Genomic DNA, 27,695 nt, shown 5'->3' with positions numbered 1-27,695 from the left:
CATAAGATTTGCTCGTAAATTCAGCCTTAGAGTCTTGGCTTTATTTTCATTCATTAAAATAGAATGAGGGGGGATAGGAGTGGTCATGATTCTGAAATCCCGGGCTTAAAAACACGAAAAAGGTCCTATCCCTCCTCTAGAATCATAATTCATTGTTGAAATAATATATCATGTTTTTTTCAAAAATATTATGTGCGTCTAAATTTCATCAGCTGATCTGTTAATCTGCATTTGTTTATTTCTAATGTATTGTCATACAGAGAAATTTCTATTTCAATTCAATTTTATTGAAAAGAGTACATATAAATATTTGAACACATCATATGGTGGCATTGTCCTAGAGCACATCACAAATATTTGAATACATCCTATGGTGGCATAGTCCCAGTCTTTTGTTTCTTCAATCCTCTACTGAACTTTCTTGTTGTTCTTTAAACTCAGATAAATGACCTATAGTCTAAGTCCTGTGTTTCTTTATTTTACTACAGTATCAGGAAGTTTCATGTTGTTCTAAAAACTCTGTTAATGTAGCATTGTCTATAGGTATCATTAAATGTTCTATTCCATCATAACTCTGAAAACAAAGAAATAGAAAATTAAGTTCACACATTGTCATCCATGTCATCTTTCATATTTAAAAAATATTTACTTGAATAATGCCAATAAAAGAAAATGTGGAGTATATTTGAATGAGACATCAAGTAAATAATAAAAAGAATTTTAAATTAATGAGGGTCAGTGTAAAATCCTTTTCCTGAATTATGGATTTGTTTGAAAATTAAAATGGTGGGATTGACTAATGACAATGTAAATTTTGGGAAATTTTATAAGAAATTGTGAAAGCAAGGGACCAGAGATATCCGTTGACAAGAGCTTTTTTCGGACTCATTTTCTAAAACCTTCAAAGGAAAATTTGTTCCCCAAAATTGTTGCTTTTCTGCTTTTATGTAATGCATTAGTATTTAACAAAACAGACAAAATATGTTTCATGTTGGTTTTTTTTTACAGAGATTTAAACATGAATGTGTCCATAGTAAACAGATGCCACATTCACACTATCATTTTCTATGTTCAGTGGACAGTGAAATTGGCATCAAAACTTTAACATTAAAATTAGAAAGATCATAGTTAGCAAGGGACCAGAGATGGCAAGAGCCTTTTGTGGTCTCATTTTATCAGACTTTTTCAAAGGAATGTTTTTCCCTTCATTGTTGCTTTTCTGCTTTTAAGTTATAATTCATTAGTATTTGGCAAAACAGGCAAAAAATGTTAAATTAATTTTTCCTGTTGTTCTTCAAAAATATACTATTATATAGTTTTTTTAGTGACCAAACAAAGAAGTTGCTTTGTAAAGATGGAAAGATAAATTGATAAACAGACCTACGAAACTTTGTAGGAAGGTTGTAGAAAATGTACTTGTATATGATGACTTGTTATAAAGAGAAAAATGTTGATGAAAAGTGAATGTACTTGATTTATGTTACATATGCTTGTTTTAAAATGGTTACCTTTTTACTCTTAATCAACTTGTGATCTTTAAATTCAACCAGTTGTGCCCTCAAGGTGAGATCACTGTTGACTAAGAAACCTTCTCTACATCGCTGGTATAAATCTTGTATAGACATACCTACAAAATACTAAAGTAAATCATTTTCTGCCAAAATGATTGTATCTTTTATTGCAAATGAAATGAATAGAATAGAATCATTTGCAGTTTACCTGTTGATTTAACCTTTTGCCAGTTCTTTTGTCCTGTTGAATATTGACTTGTGTTCTCTGTGGTGTTTGGGTCCTTTAATTTCTTCTAAGACATATTCACTCATTGATTAATTTACCTTCTGTTAACAAAAGTTTCAAGCACATGAAAATGCATGCACCAACTCACAAAACTGCATGTGATGTTGTATTCATTCAATATATATTATCAATCTTTTCAATATAAACATTAAAAGAGGGATGAAAGATACCAAAGGGACAGTCAAACTGACATAAAAGGTTGATTTCTGACAAAATATTTAGCATTGTTCCTTTAGAATTTTTTTTTTATGTTTGTTTACTCATTGAATAAGTTGCAAAAGGCCTTAATTTTAAAATTTTCATTTCTAGCTTTATGGTCAAACACACAGAAAGACAATTTTCAATTGGAACGAATGCTAAAAGTAAAGTCAGAAATCTATTTATAACATTTATATGCTTTTCAAAATTCATCAGATATTAGTCATTGTATGATTTGTATATAAACTGATACTTTATCATGTATACCTATGTAAGTACTGTTGTATATAAACTGATACTTAGGAGATAACTGTATTGTATTTTAAGCTCCGACGGCATCAATTGGGGATTTGATGGTCGCAAATTAAGTTTACTGGCGACGCGTTAGCAGAGACAGTAAACGGGTATTTGCGACCATCAAATCCCAAATTGATGCCGTCGGAGCTTAAAATACAATATTGTTATCTCCATTCTAATGAAACTGACAAAAAACAACGTTAAAACATGTATTTAAAATATGTCATATGCCGTCTGCGCTTGCGCGTACATCCCATAGCATCAATTGTCAATTGATGCCATGTAAGAAAGTGACGTTATCCAATCAAAATGAACGTTACAAACGTTGTTGCATTAGAATAAATCATGTATACCTATGTAAGTACTGTTGTATATAAACTGATACTAAATCATGTATACCTATGTAAGTACTGTTGTATATAAACTGATACTAAATCATGTATACCTATGTAAGTACTGTTGTATATAAACTGATACTAAATCATGTATACCTATGTAAGTACTGTTGTATATAAACTGATACTAAATCATGTATACCTATGTAAGTACTGTTGTATATAAACTGATACTAAATCATGTATACCTATGTAAGTACTGTTGTATATGAACTGATACTAAATCATGTATACCTATGTAAGTACTGTTGTCTTTGTTCTCTAACTGGTGCTTAGTCAGCAGTATAAATATATTCTTTGCATTTGGTGTCAAACTCTTCATGACATGTGTCATAGAGCTGAGGGCTAAGGAACCAGATTGTTGTACCAGTAATGAATTCTCATATGATGTCTCGTCAGTGTAAGGTAGATATGTTGTAACATCAAACCACAACCAATTAAATCTGCTACATTTACCCTGATCCCATACTGAAAATTAAAAGTAACTTTGCTTAAAGAGTCATTGATATATCAATGGAGACGATTTTATCTGAGTTGAAGAGTACATTACTTACTTAGAGAGGCATTGATGTGGTCAATAGAAGCAATAACATGGAACCCTCTGATCTGAGTTGAGGAATTCATTACTTACTTAGAGAGGCATTGATGTGTTCAATAGAAGCAATAACATGGAACCCTCTGATCTGAGTTGAGGAGAGTACATTACTTACTTAGAGAGGCATTGATGTGGTCAATAGAAGCAATAACATGGAACCCTCTGATCTGAGTTGAGGAGGGTACATTACTTACTTAGAGAGGCATTGATGTGGTCAATAGAAGCAGTAACGTGGAACCCTCTGATTAGAGTTGAGGAGAGTACATTACTTACTTAGAGAGGCATTGATGTGGTCAATAGAAGCAATAACATGGAACCCTCTGATCTGAGTTGAGGAGTACATTACTTACTTAGAGAGGCATTGATGTGGTCAATAGAAGCAATAACATGGAACCCTCTGATCTGAGTTGAGGAGAGTACATTACTTACTTAGAGAGGCATTGATGTGTTCAATAGAAGCAATAACATGGAACCCTCTGATCTGAGTTGAGGAGTACATTACTTACTTAGAGAGGCATTGATGTGGTCAATAGAAGCAGTAACGTGGAACCCTCTGATCTGAGTTGAGGAATTCATTACTTACTTAGAGAGGCATTGATGTGGTCAATAGAAGCAATAACATGGAACCCTCTGATCTGAGTTGAGGAGTACATTACTTACTTAGAGAGGCATTGATGTGGTCAATAGAAGCAATGACATGGAATCCTCTGATCAGAGTTGAGGAGTACATTACTTACTTAGAGAGGCATTGATGTGGTCAATAGAAGCAATGACATGGAATCCTCTGATCTGAGTTGAGGAGTACATTACTTACTTAGAGAGGCATTGATGTGGTCAATAGAGGCAATGACATGGAATCCTCTGATCTGAGTTGAGGAGAGTACATTACTTACTTAGAGAGGCATTGATGTGGTCAAAAGAAGCAATAACATGGAACCCTCTGATCTGAGTTGAGGAGAGTACATTACTTACTTAGAGAGGCATTGATGTGGTCAATAGAAGCAGTAACGTGGAACCCTCTGATCTGAGTTGAGGAATTCATTACTTACTTAGAGAGGCATTGATGTGGTCAATAGAAGCAATAACATGGAACCCTCTGATCTGAGTTGAGGAGAGTACATTACTTACTAAGAGAGGCATTGATGTGGTCAATAGAAGCAGTAACGTGGAACCCTCTGATCTGAGTTGAGGAGTACATTACTTCCTTAGAGAGGCATTGATGTGGTCAATAGAAGCAATAACATGGAACCCTCTTATCTGAGTTGAGGAGTACATTACTTACTTAAGCCCCAGTCCCACTAGACCACGATCGCACCACGCTCACCGCGATCTAAAATAAATTCATATCGTGGTGAGGTCGCGGTATGAGCGGCATGAAAATGTAAATTTTCGTTGCTTTCACGATGATACTACGTCCTCATTACGCTTCTACAACGATCCCGCTACGATTATACCACGTTCTCACCGCGCTTATTCTGCGACATCACTACGCTTTATATCAAGATCGTTCTACGCTCATCACGTTGTCACTACGACCATACCACGAGTTATCCGATTGCAACACGATCGTACCACGCTTCTACTGCGATTATAGCACGTTTTTACCACTATTATACTACGTTCATACCGATCTTAACACGTTCTCAGCAATAATATCAAAATCGTGTTCCATATCAATACAGTTCCATTCCTTCTATTTCTGATTAATACGTAGATTTCTCGGAAACAATACAGTCATGCCACCAAAATCTACTAGAACACGTGGGATTGGTGGTAGGGGTTGATTCAGAGGCAGAGAGAGCTCTAATAGTTACGAACTCTGATCAAGCAAAGATTTCGGATTGACCAATACAACCTGACTTACAACCTATTTTTGGTCCATCAATTTCAAAGGACGATATTTTAGTGAAAGATAGAAGAGATGACACAGATGTGTGAATATAACAAAAAAAGAAGATGTGGTATGATTGCCAATGAGACAATTCTCCACAAGAGACCAGCATGACACAGAAATTAACAACTTTAATTCACCGTACGGCCTTCAACAATGAGCAAAGCCCATTCCGCATAGGCCTCGAAATGACAATTTAAAACAATTCAAACGAGAAAACTAACTGCTTTTTGTCACATTAACAAACGACAATCATTGATTTAAAGGCTCCTGACTTGGGTTAGGCACATTCATACATAATGTGGCATGGTTGAGTAGTTAGAAAAAATGGACAAGAAGTCCTTATTACATATAGACAAACAAAACCTGGAGAGATTTAATATATTTTATGTGAAAATGACAATAGGAATGAAAGTCGTAGTATGAACGTAGTCAGGTCGTAGGAACAGCGCGATGAGGGCGACAAGGTCGTGCTAGAATCGTACTATGGTCTTGAACAGTGTGGTGTAAACGTAGTATAGTCGTAGTGGAATCGTAGTTGGGTCGCGATGAGAACGTGATGGTCGTAGTGAGGTCGTAATAACGTCGCTGTGAGATCGTAGCGCAGTCTCTCCGAATAGATTCACGCTTTCGCTGCGCTCTCGCTACGATGGTACAGCGACCTATGCGATCTTACCACGATCTTACTGCGCTCTTACTACGCTTCTACTACGACCTGATTTCGCCACGACCGCACCACGACTGTTTTGAACATGTTCAAAGTTGGCCACGCTCATCACGATCATCAAGACCTCATCACGACCGTACTACGACCTTACTACAATCTGCACGATCGCATTACGATCGTCAAAATTTTCATTTTTTTCACAGATCGTAGTGCGATCGTGGCCTAGTGGGACTGGGGTATTAGAGAGGCATTGATGTGGTCAATAGAAGCAATAACATGGAATCCTCTGATCTGAGTTGAGGAGAGTACATTACTTACTTAGAGAGGCATTGATGTGGTCAATAGCAGTAACGTGGAACCCTCTGATCTGAGTTGAGGAGTACATTACTTACTTAGAGAGGCATTGATGTGGTCAATAGAAGCAATAACATGGAACCCTCTGATCTGAGTTGAGGAGAGTACATTACTTACTTAGAGAGACATTGATGTGGTCAATATAAGCAATGACATGGAATCCTCTGATCTGAGTTGAGGAGTACATTACTTACTTAGAGAGGCATTGATGTGGTCAATAGAAGCAATGACATGGAATCCTCTGATCTGAGTTGAGGAGTACATTACTTACTTAGAGAGGCATTGATGTGGTCAATAGAAGCAATGACATGGAACCCTCTGATCTGAGTTTAGGAGTACATTACTTACTTAGAGAGGCATTGATGTGGTCAATAGAAGCAATGACATGGAATCCTCTGATCTGAGTTTAGGAGTACATTACTTACTTAGAGAGGCATTGATGTGGTCAATAGAAGCAATAACATGGAACCCTCTGATCTGACTTAAGAGACTCAGTATATTCTGTGTCTTCTCCCCTCGTAACATCATACCATCTATATTATTCATTACCAAATAAAAATCTCTGTAATCTGAAGAAAAAACACAAAATATGGTTAAGAGTAGAAATCATTTGCATTATCACTCTTAGTGATTTTTTTTTAAATGTTTATGTCAATATGAGATATAATTTTGTTTATCAGCTCATAGACATTATTGTGTCATGTGACCATGACTTCATCAACCTTTTTTTACAAATCACTTATTGAAAATGGTATTTAGAATTAAACTATCAAGCCAGGATTTTTTAATTTGTTGGTTTACGGATTTGCCGACCCAATTTTGCCGATTTCCAGAATAAAAATAAAATTGACTTTTCATGATTTTTTATACCCCCGCTTTAAAAAAGGGGGGGTATACTGTTTTACCTCTGTCTGTCAGTCCGTCCGTCCGTCAGTCAGTCCGTCAGTCAGTCCGTCAGTCAGTCCGTCCCATGAAACTTTCGTCACATTTTTCTCAGGAACTACACATCCACCCTTTCTGTAATTTGGTATCAACATTTATATAAGTCAGCCACACCGTGTGATGCGTTTTCAGATTCATCACTTGACAACTTCCTGTTTACCGAACACTTGTCTGATTTTACACATGATAGCCAAGTTGAAAATTTTCGTCACATTTTTCTCAGGAACTACAATACAAGGATTTCTGAAATTTGGTTTCAGGATTTATATAAGTCAGCTATACCGTGTGATGCGTTTTCAGATTCATCACTCGACAACTTCCTGTTTACCGAACACTTGTATGATTTTACACATGATAGCCAAGTTGAAAATTTTCGTCACATTTTTCTCAGGAACTACAATACAAGGATTTCTGAAATTTGGTTTCAGGATTTATATAAGTCAGCTATACCGTGTGATGCGTTTTCAGATTCATCACTCGACTACTTCCTGTTTACCGAACACTTGTATGATTCTACACATGATAACCAAGTTAAAAATTTTCGTCACATTTTTCTCAGGAACTACAATACAAGGATTTCTGAAATTTGGTTTCAGGATTTTTATAAGTCAGCTATACCGTGTGATGCGTTTTCAGATTCATCACTCGACAACTTCCTGTTTACCGAACACTTGCATATTTTTACACTATTAATATTATCCACTTGCGGCGGGGGTATCATCAGTGAGCAGTAGCTCGCAGTTTCACTTGTTATTCCCGCCGACCCTAACAAATGCATTTTCCCTTAAAAATAATTAAAATGTTCTTTTTTTATGAAATGAAATGCATTAATTACTAACAAAATTGATAACACTTTCTGTTGTGAAAAAATAAAACTTCCAGGTTATGTTTCTAAAAATAGACAAATTAATTATAACTGACCTTGAAATGACGTTTGCGCAAATAATTTTGCGGAACGAAACCTGTTTTTAAAACCAATTACACAATAAGTCCGTAAGATGCATCATCTCATAGAAATAGACTTGTCCAAATGTGGACAGGGGGAAGACATCAAGTTAAAGTACTGAATATTAACAAATCATTTTGAATTTTCTTGTTTCATAGATAATAAAAAAATATCGTCAATTTGGATAAAAACAGGAATGCATGACAACAGAATAACCCGATATTCTCGTTTTTTCAGTAGACGAGTCTATTACGTTTTTGACAGGTGTGTTGAAACTTATTTTCGTATGAAATTTTACATTTCTTTTTTTTATCAGTTATTGTGCTTGAAGATCATTAGGAATTCACCAAGTTTTCTGGAATTGATTAAGAGCTACGCGAATCTGTTTTTCTTGTTTGTGAAATGCAGATCTAATTTCGTCTTTGGCTGTGTACACACCCCCTTTTTTTTACGAGAAATTTTTAGACAATGTCATGCAATGTTTATGACAGCTGAGCAATAATATGTCATCAAACTAAAATTTAAGAAATTATGCCAAAATAGCATAACATAAATAGCATATTGTTAGAAAGGTGAAATATATATTTATTTTGCATATTTTTCTGTCTTGAAAGATATTTTTTTTCTTTTTTTTTCCCCGACCGACCCGACTTTTTCATGGGGAAAATACGTAAACAAACAAATTAAAAAACCCTGTAATATTCGAAATATTATAAACAAGAATGTGTCCCAGTACAAGGATGCCCCATCCGCCCTATCATTTTCTAAGTTCAGTGGACCGTGAAAATGGGGGAAAATCTCTAATTTGGCATTAAAATTAGAAAGATCATATCATAGGGAACATGTGTACTAAGTTTAATGTTGATTGGACTTCAACCTATCAGAAACTACCTCAACCAAAAACTTTAACCTGAAGCGGGAGGTACAGACAGACGGATGGACATAGGACGGATGAATGCACAGACTAGAAAACATAATGCCCATAAATGGGGCATAAAATGTGGTGCAGTGTTAGATAACCCGCTACACTTGTTATTCAGTGTGCACCATTTTTAATGTTATTTCTTAAATATTACAGTCATTCCTTAAATACCATAACTGTTTTAAAACAAGAATGTGTCCACAGTACACGGATGCCCCACTCGCACTATCATTTTCTATGTTTAGTGGACCGTGAAATTGGAATAAATTCTCTAATTTGGCATTAAAATTAGATTGATCTTATCAAAGGAAACATGTATACTAAGTTTCAAGTTGATTGGACTTCAACTTCATCAAAAACTACCTTGACCAAAAACTTTAACCTGAAGCGGGACAGACAGACGAACAGACGGACGGTCGGAGGGACGGACGGACGAACGGACACACGGACCAGAAAACATAATGCCCCTCTACTATCGTAGGTGGGGCATAAAAAATTGATAAAGGAAATAGGGAATGTGTCAAAACATCAACAACCATAACCATAGAGCAGACAAACATTTTATAACTGGAATTTTTTTGGATAAAATTATCAAATTTGTTTTGTTACAATTTTTCTTTTCTAGAGCTCCTTTATAACAATGTCTGTACACTCTGAAACCTACCTTTTGATTCAAATTCTGATTTGATATAATCTACTTGGTCTAACGGTCCTTTAAAACTAACTTCTTTCTCCAATATTTCATCTGTTATTGAATTCAATATCTGTAAAAAATAAATTAAATACAATAACTGAAACATACTAGTTGAATTCGAATGTATTTACTGTATCTGGCAGTATTGCCTCTTCTGTTCTAATTTTTTATGCAGATACTTGTCAAATAAAGAAATAGACCAAAATAGGGAGACTTAATACTTCATAAAACTATTATCACATTACATTCTTTTGACACTTTTATGGTCAGAATGGTATTATGTCAGACAGGGATGGGCACGATTACAAACAAATGTAATCGATTAATAATCGATTACATGAAGGATTTTTGTGCAATCGATTAATAATCGATTACTCAAATTTTATTATGTAATCGATTACAATCGATTATTTTATCCAAAGTAATTACATTACTTTTCGATTACTGTCAATTACATGCTTCAACATTTCAACAAAAAAATAACATGAGTAACACACAATTATATTGCTCAACATTTGTATAGTGGAAATTAAGAACTTTACCAAATTCATCATTTAAATCATTGTTTCTAAATTATAAGTAAATAGCTGTTTTTTTAGATCAAATCTCTTAATGAAGATTAGAAATATTTAAAAAATCTTGAAATTTTGACTTTCAACATTAATGAAAGATGTCATCGCATTGCACCAATCACTTATTCATAACTAATTGTTTTTCAAAAATTTTGCTTTCTTACTGACTTACTTGAGCTTTTTGTTTTTACTCTTTAAAAAAAATATTTTAGCATAGTTAATTTATAATGTTTAAGGAAATATAAAAAAAGTACAATAATTAATTAGTTCATCTGATTTTTAAGATCAAAATTTATTTTTATAATGACATGCATGATTTAAACTATTTGTTTGGATAACCACCCTAATTACAGATTATTTAACTGCTACTGGAGTACAATTTATAACCTGGGGCTAAATATTGTAAATTTCCTTCTTAATTAGACATAAGATAATTGAAATAAAAACAAAGTCAATGAAAGTATGTTTCTTACTGATTAGAAGACTTTGATCAGCTCATTAGTAAAGGCACGTTTCTCCAACATTTAGTAATTAGACTAAAACAACACTAGGGATTATGGGGTCCTCTTAAGGACTGGATCTTGATATCTACCTGTAATTCACCTGTTCTTGACCAAAATATTGTTAAAGAGGTATATATTTTTTAAAGAAATATATATTTTTTAATAGTCTCCCAAAATTGTAAAAGTCCATATAGTCTAACACAGTGTTGTAATTTTTTATTTTATATGTGCATGGTATGATAGACAATGAGGCAACTCTCTACAAGAGACCAAATGAAACAGAAGTTAACAATTATACATAAAAAAGAAGATGTGGTATGATTGCCAATGAGACAACTATTCACCAGAGAACAAATGACACAAACATTAACAAATATAGATCACCGTACGGCCTTTAACAATGAGCAAAGTCAAACCGCATAGTAAGCTTTAAAAGGACCCGAGAAAACAAATGTTTAACAATTCAAACGAGAAATATAACGGCCTTTTTTATGTACAATATAATGAACGAAAAACGAATATATTACACAGCAACGACAAACACCGAATTACAGGCTCCAACACTCCCCCTTATCTTGAGACATTGGTGCAACAGAACAATAAAAGAACTGTACAAAAACATACATACACAAGCAACAAATAATCTAAGACTAAATTATCAATCACTACACATCCAGTATCCGTTACCGTACGGCCGGAAGCAATTTTTTGCTTTTTTTCATAATTTTGTTCTCTATTTTTCATAATAATGTATCATAGATTACAATGTTGCCAAGAAAGCATACCACGAAAACTGGCTTCGGCTCTAGTGATATACAGACAGAACGACTAGGTAGATAGATATATGGTTCTTCGCACTAGAAGACAATCGCTTTTGGTGACTTTTTACATAAATAAAACTTGGCTGTTTTGCATCGGTTTAGATTTTAACATCGGCATGTAACAGAAATACAAAAATATATCAAGTAATGGAATAAATTACTAAAATGAGGTACAGTCAGTGAACATGTTACTTTAAATAAAAAAAAATCTTTAAAAAAAAAATAATTTCGAGATTATTTCTTCATAATTTTTTATGAAATTTTCAGTTTGATTAGAATTTCCCTTGTTTATTTAAGGATTTTTTTGTTGAATAACCTTTTTAATTTTGTAAATCAAATACGGCGGATGAAAATAATTACGTAACCGTTTCTGGTTATACTCGACCAAAAATATATGGTTTGTTAATGTTTTGACATAAATATTATTTAACAATATCCCCCTTTTTACAATAGTTGAGTTAAGACCTGATATAGGTGAATTACAGGTAATTATCACGATGCCAGTCCTTATAAGGACCCCCTAATCCCTTATGTTGTTTTAGTCTAATTATCAAATGTTGGAGAAACGTGACTAAACCAAATGTTGTTAAGATTTGTTAACTTCTCCAATCAAATTATATACAAAATATATTTATAGTGTCAAATGGATACATGTATCTATTTCTAAAAAGAATTGCAATGCATTGCCATTGGCGCATTGTTAAAAGGATTTTGTGTTCTTTTTTAATTTTATTTATATACATGTATATTATAACATTTAAGAAATCAACTGTTTATGTATTCTAAGCTTTAATTTCAACTCTGATTGAAAATGATGTTTTCAGGAAATTTAATACAAAGAAGCTTAATACTACTTTTAAAAATGTAGTACAGAACTTCATGAAAGACAGACACATTTCTTAATTAACAAATGATAAAGATCTATTTTATTATTTCAAATGTATTTTCTGATTTTAATATTAAAGCTCTTGAATTATTGACAAGAACATACATTCATTTGTTTCAAAAGCTAGATATAAAGTAAATTTAGGTAGGGGATCTGGTTGCTCATAATGCAGCTAGAGACAATAGATAGAAATAAGGCAGTTGCTTAACTCTCTCAATTACTTAATTAAGTATTGTTGATGCATTATATTTTATCTTTACTACAAAGTGATAACATACATATTTTCCTCTGAAATAGGTTATTTTTCATCAAACTATTTTACTAAAGTAATCGAAATGTAATTGAAAAGTAATAGATGATTACATCCAAATTTTTGCTGTAATCGATTAAATTACGATTACATGTAATCGAACATGTCTTTGATTACAGATTACTGTCGATTACTTGAAAAAATGTAATCAATTACAATCGATTACGATTACAGGTTACGATTACCCCATCCCTGATGTCAGAGTTCAAATTTATCAAGATTTCAAGGATCCTTTTGATGTATTGAAAGTTTTCTTTAAAAGTTTAAACCCAACACTCTAAAATACAAACCAACATACTTTGTGTGGAGTAATTTTGCATACATCATATAAACATTCAATTATAGAAGACACATGTTAAAAAATTATTAAAAAACAAAAGAATGCCACATTCACACTCATTTTCAATGGTCAGTAGACTGAAAATGAGGTAAAAACTCTAATTTCGCATAAAAATTCACCCTCCCGCATTTATATAAATAGATTGTACCTCAGGGATAATTGCCTTCACACATGACAATTAGTACCAGAACATCAAAGCTGTATAAGAAACTTACTTACAACATGACCAAATAATATATCTTAATCTAAAGGCTATTAAACAAGGTGTGTGATAACAGAATTACTTGCCGATGATCTCTTCCTTGCTACTATACTTTAAGTTGTGTTGTTTAAGAAAAGGGAGATAACTTACATGTTTGACTGTCAGGCTAGGAAAATATCCAATGCTTTAAGTTATGTTGAGGAAGGGGAGATAACTTACATGTTTGACTGTCAGGCTAGGGAAATATCCATTGCTTTAATAAGTTATGTTGTGGAAGTAAGGGGAGATAATTTACCTGTTTGACTGTCAGGCTTGGGAAATATCTATTGCTTTAATAAGTTATGGTGTGGTAGTAAGGGGAGATAACTTACATGTTTGACTGTCAGGCTAGGAAAATATCCAATGCTTTAATAAGTTATGTTGTGGTAGTAAGGGGAGGTAACTTACATGTTTGACTGTCAGGCTAGGAAAATATCCAATGCTTTAAGTTATGTTGTGGAAGGGGAGATAACTTACATGTTTGACTGTCAGGCTAGGAAAATATCCAATACTTTAATAAGTTATGTTGTGGAAGTAAGGGGAGATAATTTACCTGTTTGACTGTCAGGCTTGGGAAATATCCAATGCTTTAATAAGTTATGGTGTGGTATTAAGGGGAGATAACTTACATGTTTAACTGTCAGGCTTGGGAAATATCCATTGCTTTAATCAGTTATGGTGTGGTATTAAGGGGAGATAATTTACATGTTTGACTGTCAGGCTTGGGAAATATCCATTGCTTTAATCAGTTATGGTGTGGTATTAAGGGGAGATAATTTACATGTTTGACTATCAGGCTAGCGAAATATCCATTGCTTTAATAAGTTATGCTAAGGTAGTAAGGGGAGGTAATGTTTCAATAAGTTATGTTGTGGTAGTAAGGGGAGGTAATGTTTTAATAAGTTATGTTGAGGAAGTAGAGGGAGATAACTTACATGTTTGACTGTCAGGCTAGGGAAATAACCATTCACAACAACATGTGATAACTCTGATAACATGGTCTTCCTGAAATCTTCTAGTAAGGTTCTCTTTGATCCTAAACCATGCAGCAGAATGTTGAAATTATTGCTACAAAATATACAATAAATTCTATATATTAACTAAAGTTTATAATTTCAGTAGAAATGAAATAAATATATCTACCCCTGCAACAATTGTGATACAATATTTATCCACTTAGACAGTTTAATTTTCAAATTTTAAATGTGAGGCTCGCTGAGCGTTTTAAATAATTAAAATTTAATTGTCGAAAGTGGATAAATATCATATTACACGACTTGGTGGTGGAATCTGTTTCTCTAATGATTTTTTAAACAATATGCAGACATACCTATTGCTTCTTTACGATTGATCTACAAAAATATGTTTTCTTTCCATGTGACGTCATCAGGCATGGTTGCATTTTTTCATGCCGTCACAATAGGAACTTCAGAGGAAAACAAGAAAATTTGACATCAAAATCAGATTTTCACCGATGAAGAACTGGGATCAAAAGAACCACATGTTTATTAATTTTTTTTATACAATGGGTGCAGAAAGAGGTAAATTGACGAAGAATTAGAGAAAAAGCTTTATAGAACCTTCATGTCCAATACAAGATCATGCTTGAAATTTTTATCCACAAACTTCACATCATGAAACTACAATTTCAGTCTATTTAAAGGTACAATGACCTTGACTTTTTATCTATTGACATAAAAGCCATTAGGAACTTTGTTTTTTTTCCTAGGAATATTTTCCAACAATGTCTGATGAAAGTTTATAGTCATATGCTATCATTCGGGGGAAAAATTGTTGACCTTAAACCTATAAAGGGTCAACCTCATCTCATTGGCCATTGAAAGATTGGTAAATATGTTCCTTATAGTTCAAAAGATTATATACATTTTGTCTTTTTTTCCATTGTAGGCAACTATCCCACATTCCAGAAAAAATTCTTCAAACATTTCCATGGACAAAAGATCAACATGAGTTTTATATATAAAATCATTGTCAATGCTAGGAAATCTGCCAATCCTTAAAATCTAAAGACATTGCTCCCTATTGTGGAAAGGTCAATAGTATCTGACTGTCTGTCTTTTCAGTAAGAACCTACCACATTTGATACATCCACTGATTAAATAAGCTCCTATGTTCTGTATACATCTGTGTACACTCTTTACTATGACTGGAGGGGATTTTATGCAATAACTGTGATAGTGTTTCCTGGTCCATTTTACTTGTACCTAATTTGGCCAATGTCCTGTCTGAGGTAGCACAAGGTCCTTCTGAGTGGAGATCAAAATAGTCCTGGACCATTGATGGCTGAAATAATCAAATGAAATAATATTTCTAAATAGATTCATTTTAGTTTCCTTTTTTGCAAATTTTATTAGATTTATAAATGTTAAAGGGAAATTCCGCGATTTTTTACTTATCATCTAATTATGTTCATCTTAACATAAAAAACACATTTGCAAAGTTTTAAATTTATATTCCTTCTAATAACGGAGAAAATCAAGTATTTGTAACTTTTTTGGTTGAATTCTCGAGTGGGTCGTGACGTATTAGCCCGATTTATTGAATTCTGGGAAAAAATAAAATCTGTTTAACTCTTATAGCTTATCGACAATATACGTAATTAAAAGCGCACAGCTGACGAATGGTCGAAGTTATGAACCACAATATAAGAATGAACGAAAATGAATATGCATATACCGTTTTGTATTGATTGAATTAAACTCCTATAAAATTATCTCTAGTAAATGTTTTTGAATAAATTTAATTAATTATTGTTGAGATTTTTTTCATAAAATATTTATTGAACATTTTTACTGATATTGAACTGAAAATATTTCAGTTCTATTTACCGTTATTGTTTTGATAATCATTTCAATGCAACTAATGTGTTAGCAGAGTGTGTATATTATTTTGTAAAGGTCACTGTATATTTCTCGGCTTGAGGTCAATTCGTTTACCTTGTAGCTATTTAGCCGCAGGTGTGAGTTCAAGCGTACACAGGTATAAATGTTGTTATTTGGAAAGGATAAACAGAAAGGATTAGAAAGAGTATGCTGTCACGATGTTAATACACTAAGATTTAATACACGATGAGAATAAAGATACAATAATTAAATTGTGTAAATTAATTGAAAATAAAATTCAGATTCGTAATTCCGAAAGTGTATAAAAATAAAAGGAAACATTTTTTGATTACTTTCTTAGCGGCAATTGGCGTAAAGATTCAAATATGAAGCAAAAAATAGTAGTTTTAATCTTTTATAAAAACTAAATGCAATATAACCCAATTTGATATACCATTGTACATCTGTTTGATATCATTGACTTTACCGGAATTTCTTAACTTGTATTCAAATCTGGCTGTGTTTAAATGCTAATAAAACTATTGCAATTTTAAAGTTTTTAATTCACAAAAAAATACAACATACAACATGCATGATTTTTTTTTAGTTTCTTTTTAACATTTTATTCTTACATACTTAAATTCATTTGACAATCATTTACACGAACTTTTTGTGAAAAGAATATCAATTATCTAAGCTAAGGCATTATTTCTTTTGAGGATTTTTGAGGATTTTTTTTTTAAATTCTATGATAATATTTGTGCAATGTTGAACATGATAGCCGTCATTAATCCAAATTAGTAATACAGTAGTTGTAATAAAAGTTATATTTTAGTCATGCATAACTGATATTGACGAATTTATAATAGTTCGTCCATACATCGTTGTTCTTGAAACAATCATTATTAGTATACATGTAAGTTTCCTGACGCATAAGAGCCATTGAGGATGAGCTCCAGAGAAATCAGACTAGTGGCGTTTCGTTCGTTTGTTTGTTGGGAAAGGAGAGGAAATGCAACCGCTTGTACAGATAAACGACAGAATTACCATACAAGCATTTATAGTCAACACAATCAGAAAGAGTTCCCATCGTTAGACGGGGAATATGAAGGCTTCCAAGAATGAACAAGTGACATGTCTAACTCTGAACAGTTAGAAAACAGACTATCGACATCGACCGCTTGTTCTTAATATTTGAAACTGTATGCATATATATAAGTATACGTTTATGATATATATAGTGATGAGTTCTTGCGTCTGACAAAAACTAAATTCCTTCGTGGTTATATCTTGCCATACGTTTATATTGGTTTGTAAGGTGATTACTCACAATCGTTATTTGAAAATCCTGTTTGTGAGATGTAGATTCATTTCAATACAGAAATTTCGTCTATATATTTCACAAGTGTATAACACGGAGAAGCTCTGAAGGTCCATTACTCCCATTTTGTTTGGGTGTGAACCATCGATGTTTACAGCAATATCACAGAATAAGATGATGATGGTAGAAAGAACTATGGGCGTCATGTGGCAAATATTACATGCATATCGGACAATGAGTTGTCAATCTGTATGAAAAGATTTCCAATACAACCATATTATTGAGAAGGAATGTTTACATGCTATACTCTCGTACTAGTATTACAGGGTTCTTGTGGCGTTCACCTTAGACACACATCTTTTTAACGATGTTTAAAAAAAAAGACAGAACCAATTTAATGTCATATTTCCCTATTTTTTAAATGTAACTAAAAGTCTTTTATCTGAAAAGAATACCCCTATTTAGCGAACAAGTAATTTATTCTTTTTTCTGTTATTGAATACCAAGAAAGAAAATAAATCCCGAAATTAATTTGAAACTTTGATACTCAAAAGTTTCCCAGCAAAATATTCACATTCCCTGGGGATAATTAGTGTTCGTCCAGTGGCATATATAACAATTGTGATGACGAATTACTTCCTTTGTTCGAGAACAATCTTATTGAAATATAAATCTGTGATTTTACTAGGTCCACAGCTTCAATGAACCAAAGCAAAAGTTATACATCGACCTGTATTTAAATCAAATTGGTTCTCTTCTTCTTCTGGTATACAATAGTCTATCGACATTCGATGATTACATACTGTTGGCATACGTGGACTAGTCTATTTACAACACTTTTACCCCTATTTATTCAAAATATATGTTTTTTTCTTATGTTCAATGTATACATGTATATATTTTAAATTGCGCTATAGTTCCGTAACTTTCTATCCAGTCGTATAAACGAATCGTCGGCACGTGCGTACATTTTTTTAAATCAATATTTCTGGTCTGTTCCAATCTGTCCTTCACTATTGACAATGACTATATATTACATTTTCCCAAATTCACCCTTGGAAAAAATATTTAAATAGATTTTAATTTCATCAAATCTTATTTTTTGGGTATTATTTATATGTTTATTAATTATATTCTTTACACCAGAAATGTTATTTATAAACAAGCGTATGAGTTTAGTAATGACAAGTAATACAGAGTTGTATATTATTCATCTGATAGTTCAAAATGGAAAGTTATAAGTTATAAGTTATCAGTCGTGTACACTGATCAATACCTGCAGAAATGAAACGATGCATGAACTTGCAAGCCCGACAGGAAATCGATTGAATACCTGGACGTGTCACCTCACACCCCTCACAATACCTTTGGAAGTAATACCTTTAGCCATGCTGGTGATCAGATGAGGGAAGATCAAAATATATTTGTTTATTACTTTAAAGAATTATGAACAAATTAGATTTTCGAAAACAATTTTCACGGAACACTTATTTATGATTTCAACTTTGACTTTTCACCTAATTCCAATATTAACAGTTTAAAAACAACAGACCATGGTAATTTAAAAAAAGTAAGAATATTTTTCGTATCAAGTTAGTTAGTCGGATAAAACAACCGTACGATTGACAAGATATCGACACGCGATTACGACTACATCGGTTACTGTAGTTTTGTTTCTTTGTGGTTTATAGACATATCGTTTTTATTAATCGGGAAAGAAGACAAAATGGCGGATCGCAGAGAATTGATACTCTAAATTTAAAATCGATGGTGATCGCTTATCTAGCGGAATAAAACTTTAATATCTATGAATTTGAGCATTTTTATACAGAATGAACATAATATCAATTTTTGATTTTTTTGCGAAGTTTCCCTTTAAGCAATACTGGCAATTTAGGACAATAAATCCAATAAGAAGTGAACTACCCATTTCTTGATCTAGTTTCTCTTTATCTTCTATGATTTTTTTATCAAAGCACAAAAAACAAAAAAAAAGTGATTTTAGAGCACTCTTTTATAAGGAAAAGAATGACAATTCCAGTTATGCAACTTATTTGTAGGTCTTATCTTGCTTTTTATTTTTGCTGGTATTTTTTTAAGCGTTACATTTCTCTCTATCTATATTATACACCTATAGGCTATTTATTGCAATCCTGATACTTTCTGATATTCCACAATTGTCCATGATGTCACAATCCAGTTGAAGATATCTGAAGCCCTGTTTAAACAGTTTTAGACCAATCTACTATCACAAACACTTCAAACAAAGCAATTTTATGACTTTTGAGTTTTGTTTGAAAGAATTGAATCATGATCAATCAATATTTCAAAATGTTCACTTTCTTAACTTTTTCCTCCCTCTGTTCATTCCTGAAGATAAATTGTTTAAACAAAAGATATCAGAAGATTATAAACTTTAAAAGGTTTATTACAATATGGACATATCAAATGAAAACTGTATTTCCAGAAAAAAAGTGATCATTTATGTTAGAAAAATCAACTCTCATATGATTGGGCTGTTGACAAGTCTATATGTTTACAATATCACTTATTTCAAGATTACCACATCAACAGTGTCTTCATGCTGTCGACGATTCCTTTTTATACTTGATGGTGTTTTGCTACCACCAGATGGAGTTTTTGGTGTAGATGGTTTACTGCCACCAGATGGCGTTCTTGAAGTGATAGATTTATTTCTGCCACTAGGTGTAGAATTTTCATCACTGTCCAATTCATCTTCACTATCTCCTGATGAAAAACTTTCTTCAGAATCAGAAACTGTTGAAATTAAGAATATCATAGATCTATATACAATATATTTATCATGTACTGTATGTACTTGTTAAAAGTTTATAATGATCAATTCTAAATATTATTTCATTGATATAGATAGGAAATACATGTAAAATATGAAAGTGTATCATATGGAATAGATATATATCTAGGCAATATTAATGGCTGTCAATAATGTGTTATCTTTTATCCATAGCATTGCTTTAATCTCTAGATAGGTATTTTTTTTCCCTATTTGTATAACATTGACAATTCCATGTAATTCAATACAAATGAGGTTTAACTTTTTGTTGATTTTTTATGACTTATGTAGATTGCTGCAATTGATAGATTACAATTATTGTTTTTATTTGGTTTTTCTTTCAAAGGTAGTCTTTCAGGAGACAAACAAAATACTAATCTACTCATCCACTGACAAAAGCATAAAAATATTTTTTACCAGAAATTGATTAAAATATAACCTTAATTTTGTTTATATATATTTGGGTAAGTATTTATAAATATATAACATGTATAATTCATTGGTTGTTGTATGTCCTATTAATATTTCCCTTATGTTTAAAGCATAAATAGTCATCAGTTCTCTTTTAAACTCTTTTCATCATGTAATGCCTGTGGCTTTTACAGCTTTTCATGAAGTATATGTGTAACACTATTTTTTTAGGAGATATGGCAACATCCGTCTACATCACATATGATAATTTGTTGACAGTTGTCTCATGGGCAACATAACCCATCTCCATATCTTTATATCTTTATTATCATTAACCCTTTCACCGATTGCTGCCCAGACAGAAGCTACTCTGAGACGATGGCTTCCCTGGCTACTATTACTCAAGAGGGAGATATTCATAATAAATGTCAATAAAAACTTGTTTATACTTATTTGTGTATTTCTTTTATTCACTAACACCATGTTCACAGTTTTGTTCATGTTTTGACATTTTTTTCTTCATAAAATATTCAAATTTTCAAATTTTCGGCATTATCTAGGTGAAATTCTCAAAATTCGACTATTTCACCCCAAATCGTAATTTTTTAACCCAAAACGGCAAAATTTTGAAAAATTTTATGAGGCTGTACAAATTCCTCACACTGATCGATGTCCATTCCAACTGTTTTGTACATAAAACGACATTTTATGTCAAAAAATTATACTAGTTTGGCTTCAATTCTTCCATATTCTTTCAAAAAAAATGTTCCCTCATTTCAAATTCTCGTAAATTCCGTAAATTTCCTCTGATTTTGACACGGTTTTCAACAAACGGAACCGCCATGTTTTCACTTTTATCCGGGTTACTCATCAAAGAAAGATAACCCATGTTTGCACTGTTTGAGCGGGAAACATAAAAGAGGTATTCCGATCCCGGTAAAACGGGACTCATCGTCAGCTGTCTGAAGCGTGAATCCCGGTAAACCGGGACTCGTCGGCGAAAGGGTTAATTCAATGTAAAGCCCTGCAGGTATCAGTATCATTTTTAACCATTTTGGATTAATTCATCTTATCTAAATCAAATAGGTACTATACCATAAACTATGAAACAATGCATGTTTTTAGGTATATCAAGTGATAATTATAACCTTCATAAGTTCATACCTTCTAATTGCCTCTGTCTCAGTCTGTATGGTGTGGTAGCTTCTGGGCGTTTTACTTTACCCTTTCTTTTAACTGGCGTCTTTTTATCTGCCAAATATGGAGAGCTTTACTAGGTATACATGCATGAAATGTGTATCAAGTAATTCAGAAATAGTAGATATAATATCTGGATGTAAATATATGCTGTCCCTTTGTTTTGACTTTTATTGAAATGACCAAGTTTGTATTATCTACTAAATTTCCAACCGAATCTTCTACTGTAATATTCATACTTCTGATACTTGAGATTTGTATCTCTAAAAAGTTACAAGTTCTATCAAATCGTTAAAATAAAACATATCTTAGTATATCCCATCAACCAAAAATCTAAACAACAATGGAGACATTGGTACCTTTATTTTTGTATGTTCATTACACACATGGACATTTAGACAACTACATAATGCATATGTTTTATTAAATATACCCCTGGTATAACATGTATAAGTATTTAGATAACAGAAAGTTGATGAGCATTGGATTTCAAAACTCATCAAACCTTTCAGCAGGTTCACATGTACATGAATGTTGATTCCAAATTTCATGATACAATGAATCACAAATATATTTGTATCTCCCTCATTTAATAATATTTTACCTTTTCCTGGTGTCACATTCTCATTGAGATCTTTGACTTTTTTCAGGATTGACTTTGGTGTTCTGGACTCAGAAGCTTTAGAAAAAAGTTAATCTTCATAAAATTTGTACATAAAACAGAACTTTATGCAATCTTATATATTCATGATTTTAGGGTAATAGTTTAAATTAAAATATAGACAGGATATACAAACATTTATTTGATTGAGAAAATTTAAAAATATTGCTTTAAAAGGGAGACTACTCAGGTTATTAAGGTTTTTTTTGTATAGCAAAAAGAGAAATATAGTTCATTTGTATAAGAGTTCTTTCTATTCATCAGGTTCATATGTGTATTCCTTTTAAAGTATACTACATTGTAAACTGTACAACTATTTTTTTATCATATCTATAGGCATAGCTCGAAACAAAGTACATTTTGATTAGCTATTAAACAAATTATTTTTGCATATTGCCTTGGTAATTTAACAATTAAAATTCCACTGACAATGACTGAAGAAGTTTGCACTATGTATAGTATCACTACATGTATTACCCTTTGCAGCCATCTGTCCTGATTTCTTTGGTGTTCTGAATTGAAATAAATCTGTTCCAACCAATACATTGCCTTCCTCAAGGGCTATAATAAAAAAATCAAAATTAAAATTGTTATAATTTATTTTTATACATATGAATATATTTGAAGAAAGAAATCCACATTGCCTACCAACATGGCTCTGTGTTGAAGACCGTACTTTGAACTATATACAATGTAATCATGATAATAATGGTTTACTTTTATAAACTGTGACTTGGATAGAGAGTTGTCTCATTTGCACTCATACCACATCTTCTTATATCTATAGCTGAACTAGACATACATTGTATTGTCCTTGATCTAATCAAGATGTAAACTTACTTTAAATGAAAATACTATGTAGAGAAAGAATGATCACGACGACAGCAAATATTAGATAATTAACTTACTGCTTGGTGCTTTGATTTGTGTTTCATCTTCATCCTCACTGATCTCTGGGGTGTCTTCTCTCAGGTCCTCTTTATAGCTCAATTTGTCTTTACTAGGAGTATTGGATTTACTTTTTTTTCCTATCAAAATAATTGTCATTATTGATAAACACAAGATATCCAGGTTCCTTGCTGAGATAAATTCTAGTGTGGACTCATCATTTTTTTTAAAATAGGGTAACAGGGACTAAACTTAACTCTTTTTCTCCAGGGGCCAGCTGGGCCCCTAACATATTTTTTTAGGGGCCCAGTTGAAAATTTAGGGGATTAACCAATTTTTATACTAATAAAATAAAACTTAAATGTACTTTTCATGAACTAATAAAGTCTTTCTATGTACATGATGTAATCCTATATGTAGTGTGTGAGTCTGGAAAATATTCATGATATTAGGGACGACATCAAAAGATCAATGTAAGATAAAAAACTTAATTCAAATAGTTTGGGGGTGGGGGGGGTTGAACTGCTGCAAGATTTGGTTATCCGACATTGATTTTTACATATATCCATATGGGTCAATCAATTTTTCCCAAACTAAGTTAATAGGGGGGTAGGGGGGTCAGTGAACAAACTATTTGAATTAAGTTTTTTATCCTTCATTGAACTTTTGATGTCGTCCCTTATGTGTGATAACATTACAATATTTGAATTTTTTAAAACGACCTTACTGGTTTTTGGAAATCCTCTGCTCAATTTTCCTGCTTTAATTAGACAATCATATTTCCTTTTGGGAACAGTTATTTGAATATATATTATTGTGGTAACTTTGAAAACTATTGTGGGGGAAAGGATAGAAATGGGATTCCATGCTAAATATTATCAGCCACCAGCTGGGCGAACAGAATAATAAATATTATTCGCCAGCCGAAAATCTTGTCGCGTTGGGCGACCGTTAAGTTTAGTCCCTGATGGTAGAGTGCCGACTAAAATGATTAACCTCAGCACATTCTGTATGTGCCTGTCCTAAGTCAGGAGCCTGTAATTCAATGGTCATCATTTTTTGCTGTGTTCAATACATGTTTTTTAGTTCGATGTTTTGTACATAAATAATTAGGCTATTAGGTACGAAATAGTTAATGCAATAGACAATTTTTTTTAGTTCCATGCACAAATGATGCATATCCGTCAAAAACTTTGGTTTTAGTGAACATCATTCATGCGTTGAGGGGTATCATCACTTCCATTCCAATGTTGAGTGAGTGGTTAAAAACTACATTGCTATATTGCACAAATTTTTCAGCAAATTAAAATCTCATAATTGACAATCAGCACTGCTGTCATTAGGGAATTGAGATTAAGTACTTAAAATACAAACATTATTTCTAGTTTATCCTGCACAATGATGATCACCAAGACGCTTGATGAACGTTAATAGTGCAGGGATACAGGCAATCCCCTCTATCTGATAAATGATGTCAGAAAGGCGTGCATAATTGACGAGTTTTTTCTGGAGACAGACAAACTCAAAAGTGGTCTATTGGTCCATATGGTACAAAATGATTTTGATCATGGGTATGAAATGGTAAAAGTTAAGAACGAAATGTGATTTTTGGTATGAAATGGCAGAGGTACAAAATGCCAAGGTACAAATTGACTTGTTACCAAAGAACTGATCATAATTTTTGTGATGAACATACAATGTATAAATATAGTGGACTTTACCATTTTTGGAGAGAAAAAAAACTTTGAATGTTTTAGATAAATTACATGCTTTTGACATGTTTGATGATCCTTTTGATACCGTTGACAGTTTTGACATTCCCACTCTTTACACAATATTTCCACACAATCTTATTAAACAGGTTGGGAACAAACCCTCTATATATGGTGTTTATACCTGTATAGACATGATAGAGGGATAATCCTTCTGTAAAGAGATAAAATTATCCTTCTATAAAGGAATATTTTTTTTTAGACTCGATTTAAAGCAAAATAGGCCAAAATAGCATTTTCTACTTATTATGGCAGTAACCTGCAACATTTGATGCACCAATTGATGAACTTAATTTAATATGCATATGGCCCGTTTACTGCTTTACTGACTGAGTATACAAGCTATTGTTTATCATAATTGAAAGCTGTGATGATCAGGTAAATTCCACTCAGTTATGCCTCAATGAACAGAATTTCTATTGTCATGATTGTAGGATTTAACATAAAATTTAAAGGTTGACTGTCCCTTTTGTTGTTGATCAGATGTTCAGATAGGTACACAAAAGATTACAAGTTCTGTCACTTTAGCAGAAAAACTGGGCATGCCAATTTTTTAGTAAAGTGCAATAAATGACAAATATATAATGCTATAGATTATAGCCATATAGAATGTACATTTGTTATTAATTCTGCATGGCATTCTTGAAAATTATTTTCCCCGAAAAGTGAGATATTTATTTCCAGAAAAGATGAAAAGTAGACTTTTTTTCACGGAAAAGTATTTTCCCCCGGAATAGTAATGCCAATTCCAGAAATGTAAAACGCCGCTCTATAGAAGGATTATCCATCTATACAGGTATAAACACCATGTTGAAGGTTTGTTCCCACACTGTTAAACAAAAGTTTTTCCATTTATAATTTATTTGTCGTTCAATAAATCTAGTTGCATTTCTATTTGCTGTAACTCATATACAGCCTTTTCTCACAAATGAGTAAGATAAATATGCAGCCTGTATACTGTATGGGTTTGTCTTATTGTTGAAAGCTGTAAAGTTTATAATATATAATATAATATATTATAATATATAATATAATATATAATGGTATAGATTATAATATATGATGCTATAGATTATAAGTTTATAATATTGATCCAAATTCAGTATATTTAAATACTACCCTGTTTGTAAATACCTGCATATACATATGTAAATGTGTTTATTTTTATTTTTGCACAAAATTATTTTTCATTATTGCTACATGTAGCTTAAAGTTGTTATCTTTAAATAAGTGCCTTTTTTGCGATGCGCCAACATATAGTCATCAATGTGCTAATACACTTTATCGCTATTCCCGGCTGACCCGGCCAATTGAACTTTTGACATCATACAACAATCACTATTCCATTGTGGCATCAGTTAGTTTGTTTTCTGACGTCATAATTTTACGGGAACCTATGTGATATCCAGTAATGGCGGAGAAATAGCGATTAGGTACATGGATCGTCGTAGGATGTATAGTCGTGGTCAGCTGAAATTTGTAGTGGTTATCGGTAAAAATAATCTAATCTATCAATCGTGTTGGCACTCGAGATAAAGTTTTTCGCATTCCATTCATAAATCGTCAAAAGAAAAACCACTACTGACCTACCTTTTAAGTGATTGCACTGTAATAATCCTGACCTTCACATTTTCCAGAATGTTTTCCATTGTAATTCCGCCATCTTCGTTTCTATGAGGATCCTTGTTTACATGTGACATGTGTCACTTTGGAGTTTCCTGTAATATTCTTGTCATTGATGTGATAAAGTTTCCAGCGCTTTATGCTTATTTCCTGAACTTGAACTCCACAGAAACACTTCCGGTTAAAAAAATGGCTGATTCCACCATTCAAAATCGTCTTGGAAAATGTGAAAGTCAGGATTATCACAGTTCAATCACTTTAAAGGTAGGTCAGTAGTGGTTTTTCTTTTTGGGATTTATGAATGAAATGTGAAAAACTATATCACGAGTGAATGTGGTTGATAGTTAAGATTATTTATACCGATAGCCGCTACAAATTTCAGCTGACAGCGACTATAGATGTAGAGCATGGAGAGGGTTGGCTTGCCTAGGCTGTAAATTTGTTTAGATCCACTTTATTTTAACTTTGGTGGATAGTCGTCTAATTGGCTATCATACCATATCTTCTAATCTTAATATAAATATAGTGGACAATTTGTGACAAATCATGCGATCTCCCATAATATCTGAACCCTAATAAATTTCTGTGATAGATTGTTTTCATCCCCGTGACTACAATGACAATGTATACATGTATGGACAGCATGACCCCAAAAAAATCTTCACCTTTTTTGGAAGACTTTTCATGTGCGTCTACTATATGCTGAATAACGTCTTCGTCTGCAACAAAACTGACAGATACACATTTTCTTCGTGGACGACTGTTCATTTTTCTTCTTTCCCGCAAAATAGCT

The 27,695-nt window shown here is 32.6% G+C and overlaps 1 protein-coding gene across 1 annotated transcript; it reads right to left on the bottom strand.

Annotated features, from left to right (window-relative positions):
• Positions 1 to 265: 265 nt before the first annotated feature.
• LOC143082412 (origin recognition complex subunit 2-like) lies at positions 266 to 27,695 on the bottom strand. Its single transcript, XM_076258062.1, has 13 exons — positions 27,568 to 27,695; positions 23,528 to 23,647; positions 23,097 to 23,180; positions 22,563 to 22,637; positions 21,926 to 22,012; positions 20,099 to 20,313; positions 15,467 to 15,675; positions 14,307 to 14,439; positions 9,669 to 9,768; positions 6,620 to 6,763; positions 2,922 to 3,155; positions 1,509 to 1,627; positions 266 to 574 (listed from the first exon to the last, which is right to left on the bottom strand). Exons 1-13 carry the CDS (start codon positions 27,668 to 27,670, stop codon positions 491 to 493), a joined length of 1,707 nt encoding a protein of 568 aa, XP_076114177.1. The 5' UTR covers positions 27,671 to 27,695; the 3' UTR covers positions 266 to 490.

The sequence above is a fragment of the Mytilus galloprovincialis genome, chromosome 7, assembly GCF_965363235.1.
Source record: "Mytilus galloprovincialis chromosome 7, xbMytGall1.hap1.1, whole genome shotgun sequence".
Classification (NCBI taxonomy): Eukaryota; Metazoa; Mollusca; class Bivalvia; order Mytilida; family Mytilidae; genus Mytilus; species Mytilus galloprovincialis.
The sequence above is the reverse complement of the archived record's forward strand: the minus strand, read 5'-3'. Positions and strand labels throughout refer to the sequence as shown.